At 35.2% G+C, this 20,826-nt stretch overlaps 1 protein-coding gene across 5 annotated transcripts in view; it reads left to right on the forward strand.

Moving 5' to 3' along the window:
- SRFBP1 (serum response factor binding protein 1) overlaps positions 1–20,826 on the forward strand; it is a 64,398-nt gene that overhangs the window by 12,876 nt on the left and 30,696 nt on the right. For 4 of the 5 annotated variants that reach the window (XM_035697327.2, XM_025432297.3, XM_025432296.3 and 1 more), the window contains 2 exons: positions 1,486–1,574; positions 2,818–2,890. In XM_035697327.2, the coding sequence (XP_035553220.1) occupies positions 1,495–1,574; positions 2,818–2,890 (153 nt within the window). In that variant the 5' untranslated portion in view covers positions 1,486–1,494. The remainder of the gene's footprint in view (positions 1–1,485; positions 1,575–2,817; positions 2,891–20,826) is intronic. The other variant, XM_025432299.3, reaches the window with a different exon arrangement.

Here is a 20,826-nt window from a genome sequence, read left to right on the forward strand (position 1 = left end):
GGAATCAGTGAACTTGTTGGTCCCAGTGAAGTCAAAGATGGTGTTGGTAGGTGGAATTGAACAAGGAAACTGATAGGCATTGTGATCTCAGTGTAGAGTATTTGAATTAATGGTTATAAAAATAGAACCCTTATGGTGATAACAAGGACTATAGTGTGACCTTGGACGTGAGTGCTGAGATTGAATAAGATTAGATCATGAAAAAAGAAATTCAACAAGTGAGGATATAATAATGGATAGGTTATATAACATGAATATCTGTGTCACCGAGACTGGTGGCAAAAGTTAGGGCAGAGATAAATTGTACATTGATTGCCAGTATTTTCACTGACTAAGGGGATGCAATATACTGAGAGTAAAAGAATATGTTAAAGCCAAATGCAAGAGCCTTGAAGAAGCAGTATGATATTGATATTGCTATTTTGACAAGGAGAATCTGAGGGATTCTATGTGCCAGGCACTCTTGCAAGGCTCAGAGAATATCAAATGTCACAAGGCCCCTGTCCTCTAGGAGTGCCCAGGCTATAGAATAAGATGGCCACATGAGCAGTTAGCAGTTAGGAACAGTACAGTGATACAGATCCTACCTACAAAGTTTCGTGGGAATACAGAGGTTGGAGGGGATATCTCTACCTGAAGAAGTCATTGGAAGATTTGTTAGGAAAGATTATATCTGACCTGAATTTTACATAGTTCTTTAATTAGAGAACGGGAAGAAGGACATTATAGAATTGATAAGATATATGACTCCTAATAATGACAGGCAGAATATAAACTCAAAATGATAGCATCCCGTTGTACTAAGTAACTAAGTACTCTTAAACATGTAGTTCTTCATCGTTAGAATATTTTCACTTCTTGGCCACTCTTTCTGTTTTTCTGTTCTTAGAGTTCAGCACTTTTGTCAAACGGGATGATTTAAAGCATCTGTCAGTGTGTGTGCGTGTATACATGCACTCTTAAGTTTTTAACATTTCTTTTAAAGTTAATGCTTGATATTTATTACTGGAAAAAAAAATGCAAGGGTTTCTGTATAAATAAGTAAAATATTACCACTTTCACACATTTGCTTTGGATAATATAAACACTCATTCAGTAAATTAAATTACTGCCAGTATGGGTAAAGCTTGTTTTAAATCACAAGCGTCCAAAGATGAGTATGATGCTCTGTAATCTCAGGGAACTCACCATTTATTATTTTCCAAACACAAAATATAAATGCACTGTTAAAATACTAATCATCGAGAATGCTGTGACTTTTTAAAAAAATCATAGCTTGTTTCTCTTAAGTCTTCAGACACATTTTTAGAATGTTGATTTACTCCTTCACTGTTTATGGAAGAAGTTTGATTTCATCAAACTGTGAATATGGTTGAAAATTTGGTTAAAGTGACTGGAGTTAAACTGTAATATTAAGACTCAACATAAAGTGTTTCTTCTTGAATTAAAAGAGAACCTTTCTAATTTTGCTTTTATTCCTCAAAGGTTGTGAAGATGAGAAAAGAAGTGAAGAGAATCCGAGTGTTGGTTATCCGAAAACTTGTCAGGAGTGTTGGCAGACTGAAGTCAAAAAAGTTAGTCACTTGAAGTCATGATCCTATGACCAATAAAATGTCAGAAGTTGTTTTTATTCAGTATTTACAAATTTGAGGGTGGGACGAGAAGGAATAATTGAGGTTCTTACTCATACAGCACTTTGTTTTATATGGAGAGAGGATTTGAGTGGAATACAGTGTGCTGTGTCAGCATGTCCTTATATGGTTTGGGCCACATTCACTTAAGATACACAGTAAATTCTTCTGGTTTTTTTTTTGTTTTTTTTTTTTTTTCTCCAGAGTGCTCCTTCTGGCCTTTTCAGAATGAAGGTCCTTTGGAATTATTTATGAATTTTATGTTGTTGGAAGTTATTTTAAGAGGTTGATGTTTAATAAATCTAGTAATTCCTTGAATCAGTTTTAAAGGTTTTATATCACTTTATTCCTTGAATTACTGAATAATTTGAAATCTTGATTACCTTGTGGAAGTGCTTATCAAAATACTATGTTCCATCTATTTTTTAATATTTTCTAATTTCATTATCATTAGTATTAGAGTAAGCATATTACAGTTTTAATGCTTTCAACCTAAATATTTAGTCTTCACATGTAATTTGTTCCTGATTAATTTCTTATTCTATCATAAATAACCTTTCTCTCTGATGTAATCAGATATTTCTCTTTATGTACTCTTTTAATTCCAGAGAACAAATTTTATTTAATAAAACTACATCTGACCTTTAGTTATAGCTCATGAATTCAGCTTATGTTACATCAAATACAATGTGCCATTAAACAGTTGATTAAAAAGTATTGTTCAGGGGATCCCTGGGTGGCTCAGCGGTTTGGCACCTGCCTTTGGCCCAGGGTGCGATCCTGGAGTCCCGGAATCGAGTTCCACATCGGGCTCCCGGCACGGAGCCTGCTTCTCCCTTCTCCCTCTGCCTTTGTCTCTGCCTCTCTCTCTCTATCATGAATGAATGAATGAGTGAATGAATGAGTAAATAAATAAATCTTTAAAAAATATATTATTCAGCTTTCCATTAAGGAATTAAAAGGCCAATGACTATTACTCGTAGTGATAGTCATTAATATAATGCCAAACAGTGCTTATATTTGCCAAAAACTTGGGTTTGTTGATGGAATTGGTATCTGTGTCGGGTAGTGTAGGATAACAATGTTTGTTATTTAGAGAGTATTCTTTTCTAAGAGAAATGAAGAGACTTTTCATTATGATCTGAGTCTAAAATACCTGGCTGTATATTTTCATGTATTTTCACAGAGGTACTGAAGATGCACTGTTAAAAAACCAGAGACGAGCACAACGATTGCTTGAAGAAATTCATGCTATGAAGGTAAGGCCTTGTGTGTGTGTGTGTGTGTGTGTGTGTGTGTGTGTGTGTATGTATATATGTGTGTGTGTGTGTGTGTTTCTGTGTCTCCTCTCAGCCTGTGTGTGTGTGTGTGTGTGTGTGTGTGTGTGTGTGTGTGTGATATTGGTTATTTGAATATTATTGCCAGTTGACAGACTTATTTTTATGGGTCTATTTGGTGAAGAATGTAGCTAGCACATTTAGAAAATTGTAATATGTTTAAGGTTGCATTTTTCCATGTTTTTTACTGAATTTGTTTAAAGTACTATAATAATTTACATAGAACCTATGCCAAACTAAACTCATCTATGCTTAATAATGCCTCATGCCTGAAATTTTAATTTTCACTCTAACTTTACACATAGTTGACATTAAGTTCAAGAATTAAAGCGTTCGTGCTGTTTGGTAATGCAGATGGTAATATTGGTGGCTGACATCATGCTTTGCCTATTGCCAGCTCAATAAATTTTTGTGTGGTGATGTCAGCATTTTATTCAGCTCTGTAGTAACTTGAAATAAAATTAGTGTTGGACAAAAATGATCTGTATTTTCATTTCTTTCAGCCAGACTCTTCACTAGCATAATTTTTAGGTCTTCTCACTGCTCTTACTTTGTGGAAACTTTCATTTACCAAATGACATACTATTAAATGTCTGGGAGACTGTTTTATTGCAGAACTTAAAAACAACATTTGGTACCAACAATTATCTTAATTGCAGGGTCATTTTGCATGTATGTTTGACTATTATATTTTGGTATAACTTCAACTTTTGAGACAGATAAAAGAGCAAGAGAATTCTCTAACAATATTTTAATTGAGTTAGATCATCAAAGCTTCACACCATTTTTTCCTTTGGAAGGAGTGGTAAAGTGTTTTATAGGACAAAGTTATCACAGTTAATCCGAGTAGAAATAGTGGTGGGGCATGGTGGTTCTTTGACTATGTTTTTTGTGGGGTATTTTTTATTGGTTTTATATTCACAAGTCTACAAAATTCATAGAATCCATTCACTGTATCTTTTCTTTCTCAAAATTTTAATCCCTCTTTTATCTAATCATTTAGCTAAATATTCTCTATGTGAGTCCATATTATTGTTTGTGTCAATATGGATCACACATGTAGGCTTTTTCATGTACCTTTTTTCCCATGAAATTCCTCCAAGAAATAAAATCTGTAGTTTTTTTAGTGTAGCACTGAGATGAGAAATTGCTATTTATCCACTTTTCTCTTTCACTTTCTCTTAACCAAGATCCTTACTAAATTACATTCCTTACCTAAATTTTTCCCTGTAATTTCTTCTGAATAGTCATTTTTGTAGTCCTAAATTATTCAGATGCTTTAAACGGCTGTTTAACTGCTGCTTTTATTTTACCCTGGAAAAGATATATACAATAAGTTTATATGCAGTGTGTAAAGAGTTTGAGATCAAAATATATTTATTAATCTTTCTGTAGCTCTCAATAGTAAATTTATTTTAATTAGAAAGAAAAGTCCTATTTGATCTGTATGTGAACATTATTTTCTGTTATTCTTCAAGTTCATCAGCTATAGGAAATCAGACTCAGTGATAATTAAAGTATATAGGTTTATAAGATTGCAGTGTTGTGACCTTGTTTCTTTGATTTCCTGGTTTAATATGATTATTAAGGACCACTATGGGATTGTTGCTTCATAGAAAGCTAAAATTCATAGCCTATATATTCCTTGCATTTGTAAAATTAATAGTATGTGTATTCTTCAAATTCTTAGTAGTAGTGGTCTAGATTCAGTACTCTGACATCGACTTCTTTCATAATGTTATGTAAAAACTGGATTACATTGAAATGTAAAAACCAGAATAAAAAGTGTACTAGAAAGAGTGTATGCTTTTCCCACATTTGAAATTTTATTTCTTGTTCATAATTCTTTTTACAAAAGTAGGGTACTTTTCTAAAAAAACCAAATGTACAGAGGATTTTTTTTTTAATTGAAACGTCATTTGTGAGTTCTTCAGGAAGTGTTCATCATCTACATGGGAGTATCAAAGAAATAGTCACAAAACAGAAAACTTACAGTCTCAATTAAATTTGGAGAAAAGCCTCTACGTAATTTGTTTTTCCAGATGAATTTTTCTTTGGCTTATACTATATAAGCCACTATATTTTTATAGACTTGTTCGTGACATATTGTCCTATACTTGCCTTCTATGATAATAGGGTATTTTGTTGCAAGCTGACTTCCTCAAGAAGAAACCTGAGGTATTTTTAGAAATGGGAGTTTGTGTTTTCTGGCCAAGAAAAAAAAATGGCCTGATCTTTATGATACTATAAAATCATAGGTTCTAATTTTATGGACTATAATGTATGAATACCAAGTCTTTGCTGCCTTTTCTAATAGTATTCATGCCTTTACCTTTGATGTTAGTAAAAGTACTGTCTTCTGAAATAGTTCCTTTTCTTTGGAAATTAAAGTAGCTTATCAACTTTTACAGATTCCTGTTAGTTAGCTAGAGAAGGAGATGGTAGAATTAATACATATACTGAAATCAATCAAAATGTTCAAGAAATTCCTTCTTAAATAGCAAAGGTAATGCCTGGCTTTTATTAAGCATTTACTATATGCCAGATACTACATTGTGTCTTTTATATTCACTGTCTTATGAAGTTGATATCAATCTTGTCCCAATCTTACAGAATATTAAACTGAAGCTTAGAGAAGTCAAGCAGCTTTCCTAAGGTCAAAAGCTATTAGGTGGATGGTAATGAAGTGATTAGGAATGGATTAAGAATTGAATGGAGGTAGCTACTTAATTGTGCTGCTTCAGTAAGGCAAGAACTTCCTGAAATATATCTAGATTCTACTTTCCTAGAGATTCGATGAGGATATATAGTAAACATGATACTCATCTTCATGTAGGAAACAAAGACCCAAAGATGTGCAACATATTTTCAGATTCTTTAATTCCTCACAGTTAAATGTGAGCACAGCTCTCTATGCTTATTTTTTCTTACTTGTTCCTCGCTGAGACTGTTACTTTTCTGTAAGCTGAGTATTCCTGTACACAGAGAACATGCAAGTTCTTTGAGACTTTGCTGTGACTGCTACCCTTACTTCTCTATTTTAAAACTTTCTAATTTTGTTTCATTCTTCGTCTCTTTGGACGTTCTCGAGTCTCCCACTCAGACCAACCTTGGAGCTTGCATCAGCTGTTAGGATTGCCTGGTCTCCTGCTTCTTCATAGCCTGTTTCTAAGTGGTTGGCATTCGTAGGACCACAAATAGGAAAAATGGTGTAGATTATGATAATATTTATATCCTGTCATTTGATTTTCACCACAGCTCTGTAAATGACGCAGATTCTTATTTCACAGGACATGTTTAGAAGAGTTCTGGGTTGTGTACACTCACTGGCTTACAGGTTTATCATGATATATTTTCATATATTAGCATTTTGTGATATTTCTAGTTATGTTTGCTTTTTAAAAATTTGTTGAGAAAGTTTCTCGGTAATTTTATATATTTTTGGTTGTTTTCTCCTTTAAGTTCATAGGGTAAAAGATGCCTTATTTTTCCTGTGAGGATAGTGTGTTCATTATCTGTATCAAATTAACATTTAGTTCACTTATCCTACTAAAGTAGTAGTATTAATTAAAGTTAGGCTTTGATCATAATTATTTTTGATCTTTTGCCTGTCAGCCAATACAAAGAATCAAATCAGACACATGTTAGAGATCTTAGCTAGAGTCCAGCTTTACTCATAGTTTCAGAGACATGCAGTCAAAGGCATGTGAAGCAAGGAGACAGATCTGGGACTCTGGGTGATGCCACATGTCCTTCCTTTCTACGTCAGACAGGTACTTTGTGGCCCAGACTAGACAAGATTTCTAAATGAGGAAGTGTAGTTATTACCTCATAACAAAATGCATTTAGATTTTGAAATTTCTCCACTCTAGTCCCCAGGGTTGGATAGCTTAAGTGATTTTCTCCATTGGGCCATGACTTATAAATCTACAGATTTTGGGGTTTGTTTACTATAAGTGCCCTTAACAAGGGATAACCTGCTAAGAACATTTTTCAGGTGAGGACTTTCCTCCTAACAAAAATCATTAGCCTGCTTACTAGGAGGACCAGTTAACAGTATATTATTAGCAAGTATGTTAAACTTCTTTATCTACTTTTCCTACAGTTTCTTCCTGATAAAGAAAGTGAATGGATCCCAGGACAACTGCTTTCATTCTTCCTTGATATATAATAGTCTTCTAACTTTTATTCTTTGTGTTTCCCTCCAACTGTTTGAAAAATATTTCAAACCTAATGAAAAATTGTAATTGTATAGTATAAAAAGAATAATACTACATTGTGTCATATCCATGCTTGTCCCTTTACTAGTGATGCTGAACCCTAGTCAGTGGGTTTGGATATTGTCTGCCAGATTTCTCCATTTTAAAGGCACCTTTTTCTGTTTGCAGTTATTAAGTAATTTGTGAGATAATAACTTTGAGACTTTGTGAATATCCTCTAGTCTTTTATCCAGTGATAGATATTCTGTGGCTGATTGGTTAACAGTTTTTTATTATTTCTGTCTCTTTGCTGGGATTTTTTATTTCTCTGATAAGATCATAACTCATTAAGGAGAATTTTTACAGATATATGCATGTATGAATCATTGAAGATATTGGTAATAGCCATTTTTGCCTACAGAGAAGGAAAGTGTTTCTGTTTCCTGGTTCTTCATATACTATGTCCTTCTGGATTTTACCCTGGACATTATAGAAGTTAAGAAATAGAGATTCTGGGTTTTACTATTTTTCTACCAGGAGTGGTTGTCTTAGCAGTTAATGTTTTAGTTTAGGCTTTACCCACAAACGTTTTGTAGACAGCTCCACCCTCACTTCACATCTTTTTTGTTTCTCTGACCTGCTTTGAATCAGTTCTTTGTACGAGTGCTCCAGGTTTAGAAATCTCTTGAGTGTTTTTTTTCCTTTCTGGGTTTCCCCTACTCCCTCAGTGAGTCCTGTATTCTGGCTGTACCCTGCCCTGCGACAGTTAACTTCTGCCACAACTCTTGAACCAGGCAGACCACAGTTAGCCCTCAGCTGCTCTCTAAAGAGATGGTAACTGACTTTCATAGGTTCCCATCTTGACATAAGGCTTAGCCAGCTGAGACTCCCCCAGAGTCTTTCTGCTTCCGTTTACTCTCCATTACCTTCAGGCAGGGCTTTTCCTAGAATGTCCAGGTTTTGTGGTTATTGCTGGGGAAGTCAGAACAAGATGACCAGTATGATATGTTAATATCTAGCCCAGAAAAAGTGTCTGAAGTTGGAAGTAACTCTAAGTAGCCAAGGAAAGAGGCATGACCATTCCAAGACACTGTGGACTTCAATCTCAGAGAGATGGGGAAGAATAAGTCAAAGAGACTGAAGAAAGGTAGCCAGGGGAGGAGAAAGAGCCAAGGAAGTTTAGAATCTAGGAAACCAAGAGACTGTTTCAAGAAGGGAGTGATAAAGTGGTTTTGGTAGTGGTGGTGTTTTCAAAGTTAGCAGTATTATTTTCATTGTGTAAACCCCTTTATTTGATCACAATAATTGATGGATTTTTGAAGTTGTAGTTCCTCCATGGCCTACCTGACTTTGCAGAACTAACTGTGCTAATAGAACCAAAATGGTTTTTGTTCTCACTCATGGGTTCCTAAGCTTGCCTTCCCTCCTCATCACCATCTATCTCTAAGAAGATGTCTGACAAATGCTGAAGGCTGAATTTGTTTCAAAGTCCTGTTTTTATTCTTCAGCTCTGAAACCTAAAAGCTACAGACACTGGTCCAAGTATGGAAGAAGTGTAATATTTCTCATTCTTGTTTACTTCCCAAATTCCTTGAGCATATATGTGTATTATGATTTTTTATGGCTACAGCATCTGCAACAATCTGTACTGTGGCTTATAAGTCCCTTTCATAAATCTGTACTCTTTATTTGGATTATTTTTCTCTAGTGCATTAAAGAAATCAAGTAGTAAATAATTTCTTGAAACCTTAGGTTAACTTTAAAGATCTCCAATAAAAACTCAGTATGATATTTTTACCAAGAGGGAGACAAGGCACCCAGGAGCATGGTTCTGCCTATGTAACTATTGAATTTTTTTTCCTTTATTTCTATTTGTCCTATCACATTTTCTCTTTTTTTGTTTCCTTTTCTCTTACTGTAGTTACTGATAATACCTTTATTAAATAGATAACTCCTATAACAGGAAGGGATAGGCTGAGCAATGTAAAACATCATTGTCTCTTGGACTAAGGGCATCACTACATGGACAGGCAGTCTTACTCACTGTTGGTGGGCATAAAAGGTCATATATACCCTTTTGACACAGACACTTGGCAACGTGCGTAATGTGTTTAATTTATCTGTTAATTACAAAGCCACAGTTGACATGTTTTTGTATATTGTTATAATACTACTTACACTCCTTAAATATTTACTAAATTGGCAATTACTTACTTATTTTGTATTTTTAGTAGAGGCAGGCCTTTTGTAGACATTTAGCCTTTTAACATCTAACATTTTATGATGGTAGTCATTGTTTTAGATATGATCTTCCTTGTATTTTGGTATTTAAAAAGTGGCATATGATGAAGCTCTCTAAAGTTTCTTATGAGTCTTTGTTTCTTCTAAAAGGAACCCTAGACTGATAGTTTGTTCTTATTGGACTTGGCTGGTGTGAGGGAGGGGTGCGGAGGAATTAGTTTTTCTTTTCTCCTTCTGTTCAGGGCCAGTCGCTCTTAATTTGCCATGTCCCTTTCTTTTATTACTTATTTTATTGATTGCTTCTGACTCTCCCTCTATCTGAATGTAACTCAGTTAATAAACTAGTTTGTACCTGAACACTCATCATCCTCTGTCTTTTTTTTTTTTTTTTTTGTAATTTATTTGAGAGAGAGAGAACAAGTAGTGGAGAGGAACAAAGGGGGAGAGAGAGAAGCCTCCTCACTGAGCAGGGAGCCCTCTGCGGGGGCTCCATCCCAGAACCCTGGAGGTCATGACCTGAGCCAGAGGCAGGCACTTAACCCATTGAGCCACCCAGTCACCGCCATCATCCTCCTTTAACTGCTTCTCACGGTCTTCTTTTCCTTATCAGAATAACATCTTTGCTCCTAATAATATAGCCATTGTGATCCTGACCTGCTACCTTCCCATTACCTCACAGCCACTGAGTTTAGCTCCTCCCTACCTATTCATCAGTTTCCTTGAATAGGATTCTGACCTGTACTCTGGTGTTCCCCTTCAGTTCTTTCTTTAGCTTCTGACACTACACTCTCTAGCCTGTCTAGCAAGTTTAACTACTGTCACTATTCTGGACCCTATAATCTCTCTCTGGTGCAAATCTTTCCTATAAGATGTACACTCTCATATTTAGCTCCCTTTGGTGTTTGGACATGCACCTGAACCTCAGCATTTTACATGACTCACTGAGCTAAGCTACAAAGGCCTTTTATTAGGATTGTGGCATTTCTTAAGTCTAAGGGCAAGAACTCAGTTTCACCTTGCAGGGGACTATGGTCGGGATCTAGAGAGCTCTCAGAAACTGAGCTGGTTCATGTATGTATTTCCTTCTTGCCCCTTTTCCTTCCATTTTATGCTCATCTCTGCTTTTCCTCAATTTCCACCCCACTTCTCTTCTCCCTCCTTTTCTCTCCCAGTTCTCCAGACAGCTTTCATTCTCTGGATGTGTCCAGGGTTTCAGGTGCCACCCTGAAAGGTGCCAGCCTCGACTACAGAATCCTTACAACTCCTGTCCAAAGGAAGAACCTCTGCTGGCTCCAGTCCTCAACCCATCCTGGGTTAGAGGTCCATCGCTGGTCTTTTACCTCGGCTCTGGGTGAAAGGGGATGGGGTCATGTGATGTATGATAGAGAAGAGAGAGTGAATGAGCAGATATTCCAAAAGATGTCAGTATCTGAATTTTGGCCCTAACATGTTGTAACTCACCACTACTCTCTTTTTTAGATATTCTTTTCTTGTATTCCTGATTTTGGTTTCGACACTATCATCTTGTTTCCTAAGCTCAAAAGCTAGGAATCCGTATATATTGCCTTCTTTCTTAGCTATCTATTACTCTCAAATCTTGTTCTTTGCCAAATCTGTTGATTCTTTCTTCTAAATATGTAACTATTTTAAGTTTAGGTGCTTATTCTTTCTCACTTAGACTTCCTGCTTCTCGTCTCCCCCCCCTTCAAATCACATTCTGTGCTGTGACCAGTGACCTCTCTAAAATGCCGATCGGATTAGGAGTCTCTTCAGCATGGCACACAAGCCCTGTGTGATCTGTATTCTTCTCTTCCTCTTCTCTCTTTTATCTACCCTGTACTTTCTGGGCCAGCTATACTAAACCCCAGACCTATCAATCTATTTCATGCCTCCTTGCTGTTGATCATTCTTTTCATGTCTATTACCTGAATAAAGACTCACTCTTTACTTCAACCCCTACGTCTTAGGTTACTTGCTTTCGGAAACTGTCCCTCATATCACCACTCTGACCCCAAAATTGTTCCCCACCTCCTCTCTGCAGTCCCTTACCTTGCATCTATTTCTGCTATCACATAGTGGTCTCCCTGCATGCCGTTGCTACTATTTAGACCTTCTAAAGAAAATTGGTGGTTTTACTCAATAGTCTGTCCCTAGTACCTAGTAATGTGTCAGGTACATAGTGGATGTTGCCTAGTTAGCTGACTGAATTTTATGTAAAAGTTTTTATTTTTATTGGCATTATTTAGAATGTCAGGGTTGCTCTGCATCTTCATAGATAAGTAGAATACTGACCTGTTAGTGATTGAGAAGAGTCTAAAACTAGTCATCGTTCTCAATATTAAAAGTCAGCAACTGGAGATGAATAAGCTCCTCATTTCTCACTCACTGTAGCTGTTGCTCCTAGACCATTTGCCTTCTGATTTCATTTTTTTAGAGGCAGAACTTCTATTGCTTCTAGAGCAGAGTAGGATGCCGTGATTTAATAGCCTTCTGTACTCAACTTATGACATTTGAAATTATAAACAGGAAGTTCTAGTGCTTTTTTAAAAGATGAGTATATACTGCTCTCCTCACACCCATGAAACAGCATTTAGAAACAGATCAGCACATTGGAATTTCAGTTTGCTTCCTGGCATGTGGTTTCTGCGGCTTTAAGCCAGCATTCTGAATAAGTCCTATTCCTGAAACCCTTAACAGTGGTTCATTATTGAGCTGTGTTGATAAGAAGATATTTTATCAAGTCTCTGATGGCCTTAAAATATTTTTATTTTTTAAGTAAGAGATTTGTGGCAGATAAAAGTGGTACCCATCTTCGCCTTGAACCTGCTTGTTTCTATGTAAAAACAAAGGATAGGTTAGAGGTCCTTGTTGGCAAAAGTGATGAAAATGTGATTAGCATTTACTGAGTCATTACACACACCTAATTTTAAAATAAAAAACTGACTTTGGAATTGCTTCATTTAAGATCAGCCTAGTTCAAAGACAAGTGAGTATGTCCACAATATTGAAGGATAGAAGTAAAAAAGGAGTATCACATGGCCTTTTAAAAAATATTTCTTATTTCTTTTTGTATTGCTTTTATTTAATCTTTTAAGTCTTGTAATTCTGGAAATTTGAACTTACAACCTTTGCAGAGCATTCCAACTAACTGAAAGTACCCAAAGCCCTTTTCAACTGCTAATTTTAAAAATTTGGACAACCAATACCACTATCATAATTCCTGTGCGAAATAATGTGGTGTTTGAGAAAAGAGGCAAATATTACGACATACTTTGTCAGAAATCCACGGGGGAGAGAACGGGCCCTAGGAAAAAGCAGCAAAAATAACAGAAAATAACTGGTCTTGCAAAATAGGATTTTCTTTTTTAACTGAATGTCACCTGAATTTTGGTTAAATGAAGACAAATTAACTCAAACATTACACTCATTCACTTGAACACATATCCCTCATTGTTAGATTGCTATTGTAATGGAAACTGTATGCTTTCTGTTCTTTACAGTATGTTGGAATAGCTCGTATTAGTGTTTCGATTACTAAAAGAATTAATATTTTATGACAAATATTACCAATTTCTGTTAAGATTCAGTATATTAAAAATAGATATATTTTAATTTAGGACCTGCTACTATGTATACAGATGAATAGATTTCTCCTGTCAAGGAACATATTGTTCTACGGGAATCAAGCAACAAGCATGAGAGTCTGTTAAGGATATGTACTATACCAGTATTATAACCACAGAGCAATAAAAATCTAGAAAGGGATCAGTTAATTTACTTATAGGACTTAGGGAAGACTTAATGAATGGGGAATACTGAGTTGCAGCTCTAAAAGTAGATATGATATACTTCGGAAAAGGCAGTCTCAGTAAAAAGAGCGCACCAAGAACAAAGTATACAGGTCTGAAAGTACATGGTGTGATTGGGAAGAAGTGCTCAGTTCTCTTTTTCTTTGATAGTATTTAGAACACTGAACGATTATTATTTCTTTATATGTCACCTTTTTAGAGAATAGGATATTACCCAGTACTAGTGCACTAATTGGCAAAAATCAGTTTCAGCAAGTATTTCCTCAGTGAAGTAATGTCCTGGATAGAATATGGTATGTATGGAATCACAAACAGTAAAATGTAGATGAAATTACAGTTTAAAGCCTTTTAGGAAATGTGGATGGACAAAGGCTTTTGAGTAATCATATTTGTTTTCTGGAAAGATAAATCTGAAGGACCATGGAAGATTGCTATAGAGGGAAAAGAGATTGGAGGCAAGATAACTAGATAGAAAGCATTTACTGACTTAATTTCTTCATGCACGTTTATGAAACCTGTCTACAGAAGGTCATATGCCATGTAATCCATTGTTCCTGCTCTGCAAAAATCTGACACTATGAGAGAAAGAAGCTGGTATACACAGTTTTAAAAACCACCTAAGTGAGGATAGGTGCTTTGAAAATTTGAAGAGAGCAAGAGATTGCTTTTAACCAGTAATGAAGAAGGGTTTCCTGGGAAGGGTGACCAATTTAATAAAAAATGTCAATGTTACTTATTTACCAAATTGATCATTTCCTTGATGTTCTTTAGTTGAATTTCAGTTCTATAGTGGAATACAGTGCAACAACTTCACATCCCAGACTTACATATTATTTCTAGCATGAGGAAGTTCAGCTTCAGATATAAGAATACTGCTGCTCATAAATGGAATAATAATCTTAGTGGTTGTTGAGTGCCTCTTCTGTACCAGGCGCTTTGCTACAGCCTACGCATATTAGTTCTGATCTGCATAGGAGCTCTCCAAGGTTCCTCTTTAGCTCCGTTTTCCTGACGTGTAAACTAGGGGTTTAAGAGATAATTGCTTTGCTTAAAGTCAAACATGCTTCAGAATTCAGTCCAAATCTGTCTGAATCAGTGGTAATATTCTTAACACTTTACTAACCTTAACCCCTTTAAGTATTAAGTGTATAATTTTATCAAGAATAATAAGATATTATAAAGAAATGTACTTTTGAATTATTTTAATGGTTACTATTAATAGAAAAGTGAAAATAATGATGAAATAGTATATCGTCAGTACTTCTGAGGGAAAAAATAGAATCTGTTTGTAATTTGTTATAATTAGAATTGTTAGGCCTCTCTAAAAGACAAAGAGTGCCTAATCTATAGAAGATTTTGTGTGATTTTAACACTTAGAAATATTATCTGGAAACTAAATATCAAAATAATTCCCTTGGGACCATGAATTAGTAGCAGTGATGAGGTTTCAAAAATTTTCGTTTCTTGCCAAATTTAGTATTCTATTTTAAGCACATTTGAATGTAACATGATTCTAATATTAATTAATATGGGCTTTTTATTTTTTTTAAAGATTTTATTTATTCATGAGAGACATGGAGAGAGAGAGAGAGGCAAAGACATAGACAGAGGGAGAAGCAGGCTTCTCGAGGGGAGCCCGATGTGGGACTGGATCCCAGGACTCCAGGACCACGCCCTGAGCCAGAGGCAGACACAACCACTGAGCTACCCAGGCATCCCTGATCTGGGCTTTTTAAACTGTTAACACACACACACACACACACACAAAAACAAACTGTTAACACGTGGGAATATTATTAAGAAATGAATATGGACTTTATTAGCATACACCCTTGAAAAAGAGTATAGAAACTTGTTTCTAGAGAAAATACTTGGAAGTAATAACAAATAGTTTGACCTCCTCGAGACTTTGAAAGATTTTTCCCTTAGTTTTTTTTTTTTTTTTAAGGCCACTTGTCAGCACATTCCTATATTCCTTTTAGCACATCCTTATATCTTAGTCATAATTCTGAAATTATAGAAAAACTGGCTCAGTCACTTCCCAAGGCTTTTTGATGAATTCCTGATTTGATGAATTCCTGACTGTGATGATGGGAAAATGGGGGAATGTGCTGTAGGCTTAGGTAATTGTCTACTAAGTTTGAGGTTTTGTTTCTGGTTGTGATAGAGAAAACTAGCAAATATATGTAGATGAGATATTTTAGAAATAAAAATGCAAATATAGTATGTTCAGACCAAACTGTAAATTTTGTCCTCTTTTTATTAATGTACTGAGTAATAAACGTAATACCTCTATACCTGTCACCTTGGTTCTTAACATGTTACCTGACAAGACATAAAATTTAAGTAGTTTTAAGTATTTCACTTCTTATAAATTTGCCACAATATGTTCCTTTAAGCAAATATTTAGAGTACACTTTAGATACAGTAAACATTTCTCCCAGGCCAGCTATTTTGTTAGAAGAAAGTCTCTAGAATGAAGAATCTGTCTCCGCTGACTTACTAGAATGCAAAAGAGCTCTCAGAATCTTCGGGTTGAGGTAAATGCTGGACCTTATATCTGCCTACCCTCTTTGTACATGATAGAAGTGAATAATTTTATGTGACAGGAACAGTGTAGATATTTTTTTGGTCACAAAAAGTAATCTAGTTTAATCTCTTGGGTTAAGCGAGCAATTTTGTCTTATTTTCTAAAAGGTATTTCTACTCTGAGAGGTAAGGTTGTATAATGACACAATGGTTTTGGAGCTTCATTTGGCTAAATTATTTGACATCCCCTATGAGATGAAAGGCTACTTAGAAATACTGAATTATACAAGTTGTTTTCAGTGTTTGCCCAGTTAAGATTATAATCATTTTCATGTCATTAATTATTTTCATATTTTGATGAAAATAATTTGTAGTTGAAAGATGAATGCAGTTCAGTTTTTAGAATATGAAGATGTAATTTAAACATAAAAATCAACTTGGAACTGAAGTGAGACAGTACTATTTGTAGACATTTAGTAATTCTTTAACTGGTTACCAGCAAAAACCTGCCGCTAATAAAATTTCCTAGTGCTAAAACTACTTTGTTTTATTCTATCACTCTCCTGCTCAAGAACCTAAATTAGCTCCCTATTGTTTCCCACACCCAGTCTAATTCCTCATGGGTATTAAAAGCTTTTTTGTCAATTGGCCTCCTATTGATCAGCTTTCTCTTTCATCCTTGTTTCTGTCTGCATACTACAGGCAACATATTTCCCACATGTACTTTGGGCATTCTTGTTTTTATGATTCTCTAGCTCTGATTAGGCAGTAGTCACCACCACTTCATATACACTCTTAAAAAACTAGAATGAATCATTATCATAGCCTTCATGAACCTCTCAAATAGTGGTTTTGTTGGGGGTTGCAGGGGGGAAATGGATGAGGATTCATGCCTAGGGATGTAAATCATAATGGATGGGAGGTATGTGCAATTGGAGAAAAGTCCCACAGTCATTTTTGTTGTTCCTCACCATTGAGAACTACAGCATGAATCAGAAGTGGTCCTGCTTACTTTATCTTCGTATCCATAAATACTTAGCTGATGACTTTTTAACAGTCCATTGCATTGTATCTTCTTTTGTGCTGCTAGGAAGATTATTTTAAAAATTATACTCTTTTTTGGTTGTCTTTTATTTTTTTAATTGAAGTATAGTTGACATGACATTATCTTAGTTTCAGGTTTACAACAGAGAGATTCAACATTTGTACACATTATGAAATGATCACCATGGTAAATCTAGTTACCGTCTCTTGTCCTAACAAAATTCTTACAAGTTCATTGGCTGTATTTCCTATGTTATACTTTTTTGTCCCTGTGACTACTTTATTGTATAACTGGAAATTTATACCTCTTAGTGTCCCTCAACTGTTTTACCCATCCTTCCACTACCCTCCTTCCCTCTGGCAGCTAGCAGCTTATTCTCTGTATTTATGATTCTGTTTCAGTTTTGTTTGTTCATTTACTTGGTTTTTTAGAGTCCACATATAAGTGAAGTAATATGGTATTTGTCTTTCTCTCTGTGTCTTCTTTCACTTAGCATAATCCCCTATAGATGATTCTGTGTTGTTGCAAATGGCAATATCTCATTCTTTTTTATGGCTGAATAATATTGTGTATGTGTGTGTATGTGTATACTGCCCACATGTTTTATTCTAAGCATCTTAGGGTTTCAGGTCTTCCATTTAGGGCATGAATGCATTTTGAGTTTTCGTTTTGTTTTGTTTATGATGTAAGGAAGTGGTCCACTTTCATTCTTTTTTTTTTTTTTTTTTAATTTTTGTATTTATTTATGATAGTCATACAGAGAGAGAGAGAGAGAGAGGCAGAGACACAGGCAGAGGGAGAAGCAGGCTCCATGCACAGGGAGCCCGACGTGGGATTCGATCCCGGGTCTCCAGGATCGCGCCCTAGGCCAAAGGCAGGCGCCAAACCGCTGCGCCACCCAGGGATCCCCCACTTTCATTCTTTTACATGTAGCTGCCCGGTTGTCCCAACATCATTTATAGAAGAGGCTGTCTCTTCCCCACTGTATATTCTTACCTCCTTTGTTGTAGGTTAATTAACCATACAAGCATGGGTTTATTTCTGGGCTCTGTTCTTTGATTTACCTACTTTTGTGCCACCACCATACTATTTTGATTACTGTAGCCTTTTAGTATTGTTTGAAATCTAGAATGTGATACCTCCTACTTTTTGTTTTGAGTCAAGGTTGCTTTGGCTCTTTGGGTCTTTTGTGGTTCCAGACAAATCTTAGAATTATTTGTTCTAGTCCTGTGAAACATGCTATCTGTATTTGAATAAGGATTACATTGAATCTTGGATTGCTTTGGGTAGTATAGATATTTTAACAGTATTAATTCTTCCAATCCATGAGCATGGTACAACTTCCTTTTTATTTGTGCCATCTTCCATATTCTTCATCAGTGTCCTAGTTTTCAGAGAAGGTTATTCACTTCCATGGTTAAATTTATTCTTAGGTATTTTATTCTTTTTGGTGCAATTGTGAATGGGATGGTTTTCTTTTTCTTCCTTAGGGTTCATTATTAGTGTGTAGAAAGGCAACAGATTTTTATATAGGCATACCTTGTTTTCTTCTTCTTTTTATTGCATTTCACGGGTTCTGCATTTTTTTTTTTTTTTTTTTTTTTTTACAAATTGAAGGCTTATAGTAAACTTGTGTTGAGCAAATCTATTGGGAGCATTTTCCAATAGCATTTTCTCATTACATGTCTCTATGTCACATGTTGATAATTCTTACAATATTTCAAATTTTTCATTATTATATTTGTGATCTGTGTTCCAGTGAATACAGCTTGCTAAAGGCTTAGATAATGATTAGCATTTTTTAGCAATTTTTCTAAATTAAGCTCTACACATTGTTTTTTAGACGTGATCCTGTTGCATACTTAATCACAGTATTGTGTAAACATAACTTTTATATGCTCTGAAAAACTAAACCATTTATTTGACTCACTTTATTGTGATACTCGTTTTATTTCAATAGTCTGGAACCAAACCCACAATATCTCCAAGGTATGCCTATGTTGATCTTGTATCCTGAATTTTACTGACTTCATTCATTAGCAGTATTTATTTCAGACTTTAAAACAACAACTATAAGAAGAGAAAAAAGGGTATTACATACCGATAAAGGGTTCAACCCAACAAGAAGAGAGAACTCTTGTAAATATTTATGCACCCAACATAGGAGCTCCTAAATATATAAATCAAACATTAATACACAAAAGGGAAAAATTGACAATAATATGATATTAGTAGGAGACTTTAATACCTCACTTAGATCAGTGGATAGATCATCCAGACAGAAAATTATTAGGGAAACATTGGCCTAGAATGACACATTAGAGCAGATGGACTTAATAGATAAATCAGAACATTCCATCCAAAACGGCAGAGTTCACATTCTTCTTAAGTGCGCATGGAACATACTCCAGGACAGATTGTATGTTAGGCCACAAAACAAGTCCCAATTAATTCAAGAGAATGAAATCATATCAAGCATCTCTTTGAACTACAGTGATATAAAACTACAAATAAGTACATGAAGAAAACTAGAAAAAAACACAAATATATGGAAAATAGGTAACACGCTGCTAAACAATCACTGGGTCAACCAAGAAATCAATTCATTTCATTCAAACAAATGAAAATGGAAACACAATGTTCCAAAATCCATAGGATGCCAGGAAAGCAGTTTTAAGAGGGAAGCTGATAGGGCAGTCCTACCTCAAGAAACAAGGAAAATCTCAAAAATGGTAACTTTACACCTAAAGTACCAAGAAGAAACAAAGTCTAGATAGAGTTAGTAGAAGGAAGGAAATAATAAGGATCAGAGTGGAAATAAACAAAATAGAGACTTGGAAAAAAGAACACAGTAGAAAAGATTAATGAAACTGAAAGGTGGTTCTTTCAAAAGATAAATAAAATGGAGAAATCATTAGCAAGACTCATCAAAGAAAAGGACAGCACCCAACTTAATAGATCAAAAATGAAAGAGAAGTTTAAAATACAAAAGATCATAAGACTATTTCAAATAATTCTATGCCAACAAGTTGGACAACCTGTAGGAGATGAATAAGTTCCTAGAAACATAAAATCTTCTAAGACTGAACCAGGAAGAAATAGAATATCTGAATAGACCAATTGCGAGGAATGGAATTGAATTAGTAATCAAAACTTCCAACAAACGAAAGTCCAAAACCAGATGGCTTCACAGGTGAGTTCTAAACATTTAAAGAAGAGTTCATTCCTATCCTCCTCAAACTACTCTAAGAAATTGAAGAGAAAGGAACTCTTCCAAAATCATTCTGCAAGACCAGCATTACCCTGATACCTGAAACAAAGATACTATTAAAAAAACATACTTATAGGCCAATATCCCTGATGAAAGAAATCCTCAGTTCAAAATATTAGGCAACTGAATTCAATAGTACAGTGAAAGGATTATACATCATGGTCACGTGGGATTTAGTCAGGGGATGAAAGGATGGTTCAATATCTGTAAATCATTCAACATGATATACTACATAAATAAAATAAAGAATAAAAATCTTATGATCATCTCAAGACATGCACAAAAAGCATTTGACAAAATTCAGTATCCACTTACCATAAAAACTCAGTGAGGTGGGTAAAGAGGAAATGTACCTCAACATAATAAAAGCCATATGTGACAAATCCACAACTAACATCACACTCAGTGGTGAAAACTTGAAACCTTTTCCTCTAAGATTAGGAACAAGACAAGGATACCCACTCTCAGCACTTTTATTCAACGTAGCACTGGAACTCCATATAACCATGAGAGGCAAAAAAAAAAAAAAAGGAGGGAAAGGCATCGAAATTGAAAAGGAATAAGTAAAACTGTCATTGTTGTTGCCATGATACTATATGTAGAAGACCCTAAAGCCACCAGTCTTTGCTTTAAAGCCTGTTTTATCTAAGTTTTGCTACCCCAGCTTGCTTTTCATTTCTGTTTGCATGGATTATGTTTTCCCATCCGTGTCCACTCCCATCTGTGTGTCTTTAGGTCTGAAATGAGTCTCTCCTAGGCAGCTA

The sequence above is a fragment of the Canis lupus genome, chromosome 11 (assembly GCF_003254725.2).
Source record: "Canis lupus dingo isolate Sandy chromosome 11, ASM325472v2, whole genome shotgun sequence".
NCBI lineage: Eukaryota > Metazoa > Chordata > Mammalia > Carnivora > Canidae > Canis > Canis lupus.